This window comes from Miniopterus schreibersii (assembly GCF_964146895.1).
Source record: "Miniopterus schreibersii genome assembly, chromosome: 18".
Classification (NCBI taxonomy): domain Eukaryota; kingdom Metazoa; phylum Chordata; class Mammalia; order Chiroptera; family Miniopteridae; genus Miniopterus; species Miniopterus schreibersii.
In genome coordinates this window covers 25,871,697-25,885,331 of record NC_138121.1, presented here as the reverse complement: position 1 = coordinate 25,885,331, position 13,635 = coordinate 25,871,697, and the positions used below count along the sequence as shown (strand labels likewise).

Here is a 13,635-nt window from a genome sequence, read left to right as displayed (position 1 = left end):
ATAAACAAAATTCTAGAAAAGAGAAACTTAGCCTATAGTGGCAAAAAGCAGATCAGTAATTGCTTAGGTATAGGTGGGGATTCATGGCAAACGGGCATGAGGGAACTTTTTGGGCAACTGAAACATTCTATATCTTGAATGTAGTGGTAGTTACCCTGGTGTACACATTTGTCAAAACTCATCTGCAAACTTAAAATGAGTATACTTATTGTTAATTAAAGTATACCACAATACAGATGGTTTTTAATTCATGCACAAATTAATTAACCGATGCACGTCTACAAATGAGGATGAAGCTGTACTATAAAAATAGCTCTTGGAGCCAGGCCAGCGCAGTTGAGCGTCGACCTAGGATCCAGGTGGTCAAGGTTCAATTCTCGGTGGGGGAACATGACCGGGTTGCGGGCTCAATCCCTAATGGGGGGCGTGCAGGAGGCCCTTGATCAATGATCCTCTCTCATTATTGACATTTCTATCTCTCTCTCCCTTCCTCTCTGAAATCAATAAAAACATTAAAAAAAATAGCTCTTGAAGACCAAGGACCACAGTATTAATCTTTCATTTACATAAGTAGAATTCTTAAGAACTCTGCATGTGTAAACATCCACATTTTGGGGTTCCTTTGTTGTTGTTTTTTAAGATTTCATATTCTGCCCTGGAGGGTGTGTTCAGTGCTTAGAGCATCGGCCTGCACACTAAAGGGTTGCCACGTTCAATTCCCGGTGAAGGGCATGAACGTGGGTTGTAGGTTCGCTCCCTGTCCCCGGTGGGGCGCATGGGGGGAGGCAGCCAGCTGATGTGATTCTCTCTCAGGTCCACGTTTCTTTCCCTCCCTCCCTCCCTCCCTCCCTCCCACACTCTCTGAAATAGAAAAGATATCCTCATGAAACAAACAAAAAAGATTTCATGTTCCTTAGTCCAAACACTCTTACTAATGGTATACAACAAACACCACCTATACTACTGTGCATGATACTTGTATTTTGCTCCATGTTATCACTGTAAGGGGGCCTACCCTTATTCAAGCCTCTGTGCCACCATCACTCAGTTACCACTCAGATTGTTGGTGTCTGGCTCAGCCTTTATAACTAACTGCCTGAATCCCCGACCACCTACTCAAACCCCACACTACACACATAGACAACTACTGCTGACAACACTGAATCAAAACTCTAGCGTTTCATTAAACAGAGTGCTACACGGGCAAAAACTTGTAAGTGCATCTGCTCTACAGGATTTCTCACTTAATGAAATATGCTGGAACCCAACCAACAAAAGCTTGGCTACTAAAGCCACCTGCCAGAAAGGAAAGGGCATCACTAAATCAGAGCTTCCTACATAAATTATTTTCTTCTAATTTGCTGGCCATTGCCAATGGTCTCTTCAAATACCTTGGAAAATCTAGAGGTACTAGAAGTATTTATGTTAGCTGGTACATACACCCCTCTCTCCTTCCAATTTTAAGAAGGAAGTATAGAATGTTCCCCTTAGTGAGTTGCTTTGTTTGTTCATGAAAACCGAAGTTACTTAGAAGAATTGGTAGAAGCAATAAAAGCTGCAGAATTACTATCTGCCTAAAATAAAGAATGCAAAAGGGGTGCTGATAGCTAAGGATCTGCCACGTCATACTGAGGAAGCAGTGTTTTAAAGATTTTTTTGTTGATTTTTTACAGAGAGGAGAAGATAAAGAGACAGAGAGCCAAACATCGATTAGCTGCTTCCTGCATGCCCCCTTATCGATTCCTGTGCCCTGACCAGGAATCGAACCTGCAACCTTTTGGTGCACAGGACAACACCCAACCAACTGAGCCACACTGGCCAGGGCAGGAAGCAGTGTTTAAATTAACACTAATTACTTTTCTATATTACTTGGCAAAATATCTCCTGCTGTGCCTCAAAAATAATTAATGAACTAAAGATACTTATCTTTCAGTTTACTGTTGTGCTTTAATTCTAAGAATCAACTCTCAATCAGAAACTAAAAAAATGGATCCATACACCTGAAACTAATACAAAATAATATTGAATGTAACACATATGCAGTCCTGAACATACTGAATGACAACCAGGTGTTCTCTATTTCTTTCAACTGGTCCCTCTGTCAATTAACTTATCCATTCGACACACATTTAAGACAAGGTGCTGTGTTAGGCAGTGGGGGTGCTGGAGGAGAACCAGACCACATAATATTAAAAACAAAACAAAAACACCTTCCTGAGCCACTCAGATCACTCCCAGAGCCCCTGAACTCCTACTTCAGGGCACCAGCCAGAGCTCTAGGTAGGCAACCAACCATCTGTATGGTGTTACCCTTCACAAAGCAGGGCCATGTCTTCCTTCCACTACTCTGGGCACAGGGCCCATACAGGCCCAGCAAGTTGCAGGCCTCTTCAAATGGCCAACAAACCACAGGAGAAAAGATGGAGCACGGCCCTCAAAGCTCACCATGCACACCACATACATGGGATTTCTTTCATTTTTCATAGAGAAGTGATGAACTAATTAACAGAGCTAACTCAAATCTATCACCCAAGAAGAAATCGATGGCAAAGAAAACAAAATGACAATCAACTTTACTTTCTGTCCACCTTAAAAAAACAAAAAAACTCATTTGTTCAACATGTACCTTGGGGTGAGAGGCAAACTCTTTCCAAACCCAGCCCTGATAACTCTGTGCCCAGGTCTAGTCATTGCTAGAATACTGCTACAGTATCACTGCGTGTTAAATTCAAGTTACAGCCAGCTAAGCTTCCAGCCAAAACTGAAGAGCAAGCTTTTAAGATTTTTTTTTTAAAGCTATCTCATGTCTTTCTCACTAAATAGAACTCTAGTCACAGATGAAAAAGAAAGTTTATGCTCCTGACACTTAACTCGCACTGTGTAGTTGTTGTGGCATGGAAAAGCCAAGAGCTCGATAAGAATCAAGAGTAATTTTTTTTTTTGCACCAGCTTGTGAAAAACTGGAGGCAAAAATTTCTTAAGCTGATAAATCTATGATCAACAACCAAAAAAGCAGCAAGAACTTCTGATAGCAAATTGGCTGGCTGTGTGCGCACATCCCCAGAAAGATTTTGACCACAACCAGGCTTCAGTATGAATTAGAAGGTTCCTACTCTCTGGGACATCAGACGTTCATGGTTAAAATGAGCTGTGGTGGAGTGTGTGCCGCTCCCATACAGTCCATCAGGGCCCTGTGTCATGATATAGAGCACAGCAATCAGCAGCAGAACGTCTCATGGCTTTGGGGAGCATTTTCATACTTTCGTATTTTTTTGTAATTGTGTTTTACAACTTACAAACCCCAACACAGACCCCAGCATGCAGCAAGAGCTGAATAAATGTTTGATGAAAAGGAATTGACCAGTTAGTTAATAAACTTCAACAAAACTGAAATCTCATTGTAAAGACCCAATGTAGTGGATCTTCAAAACTCTCAGGTTTTTCAGCTGCTTCTGTTTCCACAATTCATTCCACTCAATGCTAAAATTAGATAATGTCACCTCTCAGAGTGGTACAATCTGTATTTTTGGTTGTTGTTCACACCTAACCTAGACTGGAGAAGTTAAAAAAATTCTGTCCAAAATATGATTTAGTTAATCTCATTCATGGGAAAGTGGTCAACAGATTAAATGGAAAAAGCTGTAAATAAAACCATATGGAGTCCCTGAAACGTGAGTGTGGGTGGATAGGATAACCTGCAGAAGTTGTCCAAAACACAGATTTGGGCCTGGTCACAGGGAGCCCTACTCAGTACGTCTCGATGACGATCACGGTGCCAGGTGATTCTCATGGGAGACCATGACCAAGGATCATAACTTAAACACTATTATATAAAATGATCCCAAATATCTAAAATTTACTACAGAAAGAAATGAAGGGAAGCATTTCAAAATACAGGGGTGAGCAAAAATAGGTTTACAGTTTTGTGTACATGAAACACAAAGTTTACTCTTGTATTATTTGTCTTATTATTACGGTGCCATTCTTCTGAGTTAATAAAACTATTGTAATAATCATAACCTGCATGTTTTTTTCCATACAAACTAAAAACCTACTTTTTTTCCCCACGCCTATTATTAACTAAGAGCAGTGGTGGGATATAATGGGTAATACATTTTTCATGTTTGCTTATTTTCTAGGAGCATTAAAAAAACACACCAAAGACTTGTTTTTAAAGGTGCCTCCCCAAACAAAATAAAGGGAATAATGTCCCCAAATGATCTTCCCTAAACACTCCATCCAGTTATCATGGATGACATTCAGGGACCATTTTCCTTGCATTAATCTGCCTCAAGTATTCCCAACAGAATGCCCTACATTTTCCCCCTTAAAGTTCTGGGGTTTAAGATGCTTGAGGTGCTGAGGTAAGCAAAGAGTACACGCCCAGTTCTTAAGCAGAGCCCAAAGAGTGATCTCCTTGACAGGCCACGATTCCCCTGTACAAGCATCTCAATCATCAATGCTAACACAGTGTGGTGCTACCCACTTCCTACAACCAGTGGTTTTATTCCTAAAACCTGTGGTTTCCCACAGACGCCCACCTGCTTACAAGATCAAATGCAGTCTTTGGCTTGGATCATCAAGGGCCTTTCACCTCTCCTCAGATTCCTGTTCCATCACTTCACCCTATACATCCATCAGCCACATGCTGCAGGCTTTGAGACTGTTCCTCTGCACGTTCTCTCTTACATGCCCTTGTCCTCATGCTTCTCTAAATGTCACCTTTCTAGAAGAAAGGTCTTCCCAGCTTCCCCTGACACTGTCACACTCTTCCTTTTTCAATCCATCTTACAGCTAATATCTCTTGGATTGTGCCATTTGTACCTACTACACCCTCCCTAGTCAAAAGTCCAACAACACTCCTACTGATGTCCTTATTGCCACTGTGACCCTGCTAGAGTCTATTCTACATAGGGCAGTCAGAATGTGAGCCCAAAATACAATCTGATTATGAGGTTCTGTGGTCACATGCTGTATCATGCCCTCCTCCACATTTTTCTCAGGATAGACAATAATTTCTAAGAAAGGGTACAAGGTTGGATAGACCCTGTCTATCTCCCATCTCCAGCACTGAGCTCAACACACACAGGCTTTCTCCGAGTTCCTTAAATGCTTCAAACTCCCTCCAGTCACAGGGCCACTGCACATGCCATTCCCACAGTCTCATGCTCTCAGCTAAGGCACCAATTCTGGGGGAACCTTTCCTTGACTTCCCCAGGTAATGCCAACAGACCACGTTCCCTTCCTTCCGGTCACGTTCCTCAGTCTGGAACAACACATGCATCGCTATGATTATCTGAGCAGTACTGTCTCCCTCAGTAGACAGCAAGCTCCCTGGTAAGGACAATGACTGTTTTTGCTTCTCACTCCGTCTTCAGTGCCTGGTACACAGGAGCCACTCAATAACTATTTGATGAATGAATGAATGTTCTTGACTACTGTTTACACCTTTGTTACAGGAATTACCACCCTAACACAGGATTCACCAAGTACCCTGTTTCTCTCTCTACTACTCGGTCAGCTTCTAAAGCACAGAATCTCTCCTTTCAGTTCTATATTGCTTAATGCCCGTCAAAAATCTGTGAACAATCACAAAGATATACAGTATACAGTCCTTCCTATGTGCTTTTGAATAAGGACCTGATGTCCTAAAAATTCATTCCAAATGAAACTGAATGCTACCCTTGGAAGACCTCATTTTGCATTTTATTAGTCAGAAGTGGATGGTTGAATACAGTCGTCTCTGGGGAGGTATGCCTGAGGTGGGGAGTGGGAAGAGAGCACATTCTTTTTTGCCACTGCAGTATTTTGATAAAAAACAAAGGAGGGGGGAGAAAACCTGATTTGGGAGAAGATATGAGAACACCCAGGTTAATTACCCAATTCCCCACTATTCACTCAGGCTGGTAACCTACCAATCTCTCCACCTAACAAAAGGTTTGTCCTCTCAGTAATATGTTCTAGTGCAGAGGTGACTGACATATGATCTGAATTTGAATCAGACCTCTTTTACAACAGAAAAACTGGAAAGCATGACTGGTAAAATTAAGGGGCTAAATGTCTTCAAAATATTGTTTCTTTTAAAGAAAAAAGTTTTTTGGACATTTTCGTACTCAGAAATTTCTACAGTACTTTCACAGTCCTCAGTATACTGGGTCCCAATGAGCCACTTTAAACTCCAGTATACCTGCTCCATTCCCAGGCAAAATTGGGTAAAAATAAGAAAACGTACTATATTTGAATAGATGCCTTCAGCAATTTTAAAAACAAGATTTGCTCCAAGAAGTTCAGCTCGATGACTATCTGGTTAGAATAGACTGTATTATGACACAATGGAACAACTACCCAAAAAATGCCCTAACAGAAAAAAAGCATAGAAATATGTATCAAACTGAAGATTAAGGATCTGAGAGGAAAAGACTTACTTATACTTTCTAATTTAAATACTTCTGCATTGTTTGCATGTTTTAGGAATAGCATGTCTTTATTTTGTATTTAAAAATAAGAACATATCTAAATGCACCCCATGCAATATTTAGTAATTAATAATTAATAATTAGTAACATTTTACATCTCTAAACATTTAAATCTTTATTTCATTCATTTGTCCATCATAAACTTTCATTGAGGAATTACTATGGGAAGTCATAACATGAAATGTTATCCTTTTATCAGTCTCTTCTAGAAAAGCAGTTTGGCAAAGTAAAAAAGGCAAAGAATTTTGAAGTCCAAACGCCTGCTTTTAAGGCCCTGATCACTCAAAAGCCGTGGGACTTGAAGTCACAACCTCTCTGAGTCTCACTTTACTTGTGTAAAATTGTAATAACAATATGTTACAGAGGTGCGGCAAGGGTCAAACCAGCCATGGCACTTTATAAACCATGCAGTTCATACATTGCACAACATTCTCCACATGTCAATTACTGCAAGGCTTAGTGTTTTATAATAAATATGTTCTTCTTTGTCCAATTATCAAATAAACCCAGAAGGCCTACCCCAGGTCTCAAATATACACATCTCGGCAGCCATTTAAAGGGAATTTCTACTTAGAATATCAAGAGAAGTATTTGTGTGTTTTTTACCACATTGGGCAAGCATCTCTCAAAACTCGAGAATTAAATTTCATTTTCAAATTCTCTTCTGTTCCCCCACATGTCCTATCAAAAGGAAAAAGATTGGTATTTTCAGAAAGAATAGGGGGAATATACATTTTAATGAGAAAAGATGAAAGTCTCTCAAGAGAGGCATTGCTTCCCTCCGCTACAGTTATACATTGTCTAAAACAAGAGAAACACAAAAGAAAAAGAACACTAGAAATCCTCTTGACGGTAATCAGAACACCAAATAAATTCACAAGTTAATTGGTCCTGACTAAATTTAAATGAATATAATAAAAATAAAAAAGCACTGCTTATATCCAGGGCAAAGGACACTATCACGTTTATGTGTAAACAATACAGAATGTAACACCTCGTCAGACGAAAGGCAAATCAAAATTTTCTATGCAGAATCATATATTCAATGTTCCTGGGTAGTTCTGGTGCACAAGGTCCATGGCTTGCAAAATGTAATTTACACTGATATCCAGCTTTACTCAATATATTAAAACACAAAAATGAATATTTTTGATATGTATTGACAATAATGGTAAACTTCTATTTTTGTCAACACTGAAGCGAGTAAGTTGAGAAAATGGTCCGAAAAGCCATCCCCACCACTTCCAGTGCAACCGCAGTGGATCTCAGCTAAGGGACTACAGCTGGGGTAGGGGTCAGGGGCTACACTACTCATGGGACCCCCTTCCTACCCCAGCCAGCAGTCCACAATAACAGGTGCAGTCTTAATGCGTGTTTTTTCCTACACTCAATCTCTTTACAGTAGGGCATACCCAATGCGTCTAACATTATTCGATTAACATTTAAACTTTTTTTTTTCACAGTACCTCCAATGAGACTGTAAGTTTGAAGCTACTGTGGTACTTTTTTGATACTTCTAAGACTACTTTGCCAGAAAAGAGCAAGGGCACACCAATTTGTCAGCATCCACTAAACACAGATAAAGGAGCATTTATTCATAAAAACAAATGGGGAAATAAAAATCCACCACCATCAGATATGGAGAGGAAGGCAGGGGCTAAAAGTAAATCTCAAGGCAGAATAGTGGGGACCCCATCCTGTCTATTAGGATGCACTTTCATTTCTAATGCACTAGTTGTAAGACACTTGAATGTCAGAGTGCAGGCTTAGGAGATGGCTCTCCAGCTTATGCCAGAAAAATAAATTGAGAATTGATCTGAAGAATGACAACCAATCAAGCTGCAGACAAAAACCATACAGGATGGGCCTAAGAATCACAAGAGTAGTCATCATGAGTGAACAGACATTTGGCAGGCGCTGGGCTAATACTCTACATGCATATTACCATCTAATGATTCTCAAGTAAGCCAGAAAGAAAAAGTCTAGGAATGCATGCTTTAATTCTCTGCATTACCTTTCTCTCTCAGTCCCAAGCCACACTTCTACCTCACTACCTCACCTACCCTATTCACAGGAGAGGCAACCACAGCATGGCATGTTTCACAACAGGACAGAATGGAGATAACTGGCTCACAGCCTGTGGTTTCTCAGGTCTTCCACTGAAAATGGGGTCATGGCTGAGGAGCTTTCAGATAGAAAGTAGCCAGCTCCTAAAAAGTCTACATTCTGAAGACTTCACATCTAGGTTTATGATAGATTCTACAATGTCTGATTCTTGAAACAAAGACCATGAACATACCTCCTGGGCTACCTTTATTATGCCTATACAAATTCTTAATCCAGCCTGTACAGACAGAAATGGTCACAGAAAGACTTTTGGGGAGATCCGTTCAATAAACAGGAAAATTGCTTAGCCCTTTATTATGCCTATACAAATTCTTAATCTAGCCTGTATGGACAGAAATGGTCATAGAAAGGCTTTTGGGGAGATCAGTTCAATAAACAGGAAAATTGCAGTCCAAGCACACGCAAGTCTTTGGAAAAGAACATCTACACTGCTGAAGTAGCACTAAAGGGACAAATGACAGTAATCCAATGGCCCAAGGCCAGTAAATTCCATTGAAAACAGATTTATCTGTTTTGTGCCACAGTGATGCTTGCATCTGTGGCAGTAAATAGAAATGTAACAGTCTAATTTCAAATTCAAAAGCAAACTCTTCCTATTTTTCATACTCAGTATATTATCAAGTAAGAAATGTCCTCAGCAACCACCTTTAATGTGTCACTTGAAAAACCAGATCCATTATTAGCAAGTACTTACATGTCTGAAATCTGTAAAAACACAAAAACAAACAAAAATAACCTTGATGTAACTAATTCAAGTAGATATAATACAACTTTTCTCAATTACTTGAACACTCTTTTCTGAGCAAAGCACAAAGTAAATGTGCCACTAGGCTTGGCATTAAATAATCATTAAGCTTTGTGATCATTTCCTCCTTTAAATTTTCCTATGTGAACACTATTAAATCATGTCAGTTCCACATGAAAAAAAAGCATTGGAATATATATCCTAACTTTTGCTCTGGAGAGGAATTTGGAGCGAGGCGGGTCTTCTTATTATTCACTATAATTTCAGTACACTGTGGTCCCAAAGAGATGGGCTCCAGAGCATGAGCGTGACGCCCTGGATACCACTGGTCTGTACTGCTGGTTTGTAAAAACCAATGAGGCAACAACCATCAACTCACAAACTTTAAATAGGATACTAGTCTTAGGACATGTCTGAATATTTTGCTGTCACTATGTAAAGGAAAAAAGGTATCTCCAACTCTCCTGCATTTAAATAACTTTATTTACTTCAGCTGCTCACTATGTGAGACTCCAATAAAAATGTCTCTTTCAAGAATTACTAATACAGCTGTCAGATACGAAGATATTCAACTATACAGTAACACTCTGCCATATGCTGAAAATAGGATCCAAAAAATTCCATAGTGTAAAATGTGGTGGCCCCACTATTTGGAGGTAATGAAAAGACTGAGTGGGCCTGCTGCAGAGGACCAGGACAGCAGCAGCCGTATGATATCTAATAGGGTGTAGGAAGCATTACCGTGGGGATGTCACTATAAACAACTTCAATGATCACAAAAATCTGTTCTGGTTTAAGGCAGAACTGGTCTGTTCAAATTAATTATCCCAAATAATTTAACCAGTTCCCTCTTGACAACAAATATTCATAAATTAGAGATGTACTTACATTTCAATTGTCAAAGTTCATCATTTGTACTTGTTAAAATATTGAAAGCTATTGGCATTAGAAATGTTTCCAAGTTTTGCATGGTTTCATGTCAATCCAGGAAACAGGACTCAATCAAAAGTATGGAAATAAGATATAATCTATACAAAGTTTTAAAACTGTAACCTTAATTCAATTTTAAAATAGGACCCTTACTGTTAATTTGTGGTTGTCATTCCCAATAGTAAGCAAGCAATATGCATATCACAGTGCTTAGCACAAGGTAAGTGTTCAATCAACATTTGTTGAATTAATGAATAAATGGTCTTTAAGTGTAAAAGGACCCTTAGGACAGCAGGTAACTGAGTAAAACAAATTTATTAAAATGCTCAACCTAACTCAAACAAGATCCAATAATTAAATCTCATCACATTCAACTTCATTACTTGTTTTCATTACTATACTTAAAAAAAGAGAAATCATACTATTTCCTTTGCTAAACTCTCCATGCTAGCACTTAATATCACTTAAACCTACTTTAAAAGAATAACCCCAAAGTGCTGCTAACATTTATGTTCAGCTAACTTTTGCCACTCCAATTTTAAAAAGATATATATAGGCCATATTGTTGTACAAAACATAAATACAGTACTAGAAGAATAAATGAAAATAAAATTATAATTAAGTTCACATATTATCACTGCTAATTAACATTTCAATAAATTTTACATTGTGATTGGTTCCTATAATAATGGAAGTGAACTGTCCCTAAACGTGCTTTTTTCATTTCAAAATCACTATGAATATTCTTTTTTTAAATTTTTTTTTAATTGATTTCAGAGAGAAGAAGAGAGGAGAGACAGAAAGAAACACTGATGAGAGAGAAACATCGATTGGATGCCTCCTGCACAGACCCCTCTGGGGATCAAGCCACAACCCCAGCATGTGCCCTGACCAGGAATCCAACCGGCTACATTTTGGTGCACAACGCCACCCAACCAACTGAGCCACACCAGCCGGGCACTATGAATATTCTATTAGACATCAGTTCACAATGACCCTTGTACCTGTCCATACTTATTTTAATAAGCTATTTACACGAATATTTTAAGTTGAGAAAAAAGCAAATACCAAATCTCTCAAAATCATTTAATTACACATTTGTAAAAATTATTCAACTACTAAGCCCCTTTTTGTGCAAAGAATGATACTAAGTGCTAAAAAGTATATGTACACGTGAACAAAAAGTTAAAAGGGGCAACTTCTAGTGCAAACTAAAGTACCAAAAATTTAACAAAATTGCAACTCCCTGTAAATATCTAATTTTTTAAAAAGGTTTTCACGTTTTAAAATCCACAACACGCATTAATTACAATTATTAAAATCGACTTCATTTCCAAAAAGGCAACAAAAACCAGTAACTTAATAAAGGGTTAGGATTCACCGGCCACCAGTTTGCCTAATAGCTACTTTGTTTCATTCCTCCATATTTAGTACAAAAGCACATTGAGATGGTATGTAAGAGCAGTAATTTCTAGGGATTAGATGTTAACAAATCAGCAGTCTACAGTAAGCTTGACAAATAATGCCCACATGCCGATTTTTATCCAAAGTGTTTGTAAGGAGTGGGTTTTTTATACGAACTCAACTCTACACATACATCTCCCTAAAATCGAAAGGTGCATTTTACTATCTTCCCTCTATGGGATTATTATAAACCTTTAGATACTGTTGTGACGGGGTGCGTTAGTGTCAGTCAGGCTGCGATGGATCTGTGCAAAAGGTGTCACTCAAATGCAAGTAAAAGTACGGTCCTGGTGACTTATTTTGAGTTTTCTTTGCGACAGTAACCTAAAGCTGCTCCTTAATGGCTTGAGTCTAAAAACCAGAAAACCAGCTAGCCCCCCGTGGTCAATTAAGCTGAGAAAGCAACCTCTGGAGGCATGGGGGTGGCGGGGCACCCCCAAATCTTGGTAGCTCGCTCCGGCAGAGAGGCTCCGGGAGGGCTACGATTGCTCAGCCGCCCCAGGGGCTTCCCGAAGCCCCCCGGCTGCCCCCCTGAGTGGCAAGGGCCCCATTTCCACGGTCGGCGCGGTCCAGCCAGGGAGGTTTAACCCCTTCGCGCCCCCCCACGCCCTCTTCGAGCGGGTCCCGGCGCCCCCTCTCCGCTGCTCCCTCGAGGGATCGGCGGGCTCCGGAGCGGGGCGGACCGCGGCTGCGGGCGGCCGAGGCGCGGAAACGGCGGGAGGCTCGGGGCCTAGTCCCGGGCAGCTTGTCCCGGCGCCCTCCCCCACTCCCACACGCCTCGCTCCGGGCCAGGGTGCGGGCGCCCGCCCGCCGCCCGCCCCGGTGCCCGCCCGCCCGACGCTCGGTGCCCCTTCCCGCCAAGGGCACGGGCTGGCAGCTACCTGTGGGCCGCGGAGGGCCATGGCGGCCCGTTTCAATGAGCCTCGTCGCTCGCCCGACTCCTCACGCTGCTTCCCCCGCCGCCGCCATCTTCTCGCCCGCACATACACACTCGCATCGGCCGCCGCGCCTGCGCACTGGCCGCGCACCGCGGGGCGCGGGGAGGCCGGGCGCGCCGGGCGCGCGCTGCGCCTGCGCGGCCGACAGGTGGGCGTGCGCGGCGGGAGCGGGCCCTGGGTGGACTCTGCTCCCGCGCCTCTCGGGTGGACGCGGGCCTGGCCCGAGCGGGCTGGGAGCCGCGGGAGCCCCGCTGCGGCGCCGGAAAGGGCAAGGGCGGGGGACGGGGGTGAAAACGGCCAAGCACCCCGCCGGTTCCGGCTTCTCACCTGGCGGGAGGCCGTCGGGAGGATGGGCGGGACTCGGGACGTCTGACTCCTGGAGCCACAGCCGGAGGTCCGCTCGGGGCCCCGAACCCCAGTCTCCCGAGGCCGGGATCTCCGAAGTGAGCGCGGAAGATCCGAGGAGTCCTCTGGTTTATGGAGATCCCATCTCCATCCATTCATTTCATTTATTCGCTTTTCATTCATTCCGCAAACACTGGCAGCCGACTCTGTGCCATGCCTTTGGCTAGGCAATGGGAGGGCATTGAAAAATCAAACGCAGGCACGCACCTGGGGCCTGGCAAAGGGGAAGCGCACTCAGCGTTACCTGTCACACCTGCTGTGAGCATCCAGACAGACCAGCTTTGGGGTCAATGGTTCCAGAAACAGCCCCCCCTTTCTGACGAGGCAGTTTACCATCTGGCTTGGCCCCCTTTCTAGCCGAGTAATTCCAGGCAAGCTACTTCTGCCCTAAGCCTTTGGTTTCCTCGCCTCTGAGTGAGGCTAATAAAATGCCCTAAGGTTTCTGTGAGGCTCAGTTAGGTGAGTGTGAGCCCACTGGCTAAGAGCCAGCCTCGCTGAACATCAGCTACTGCGATTGTTACTCTGTTACTCGTAACCACGATCAGCAAAC

The 13,635-nt window shown here is 42.1% G+C and overlaps 1 protein-coding gene across 1 annotated transcript in view; it reads right to left on the bottom strand.

Annotated features, from left to right (window-relative positions):
* Window positions 1-12,754, bottom strand: part of USP10 (ubiquitin specific peptidase 10) — a 61,363-nt gene extending 48,609 nt beyond the window's left edge. The window contains exon 1 of the mRNA XM_081117844.1: window positions 12,624-12,754. Coding sequence (XP_080973970.1) covers window positions 12,624-12,644 — 21 coding nt within the window. The 5' untranslated portion in view covers window positions 12,645-12,754. The remainder of the gene's footprint in view (window positions 1-12,623) is intronic.
* Window positions 12,755-13,635: the final 881 nt, after the last annotated feature.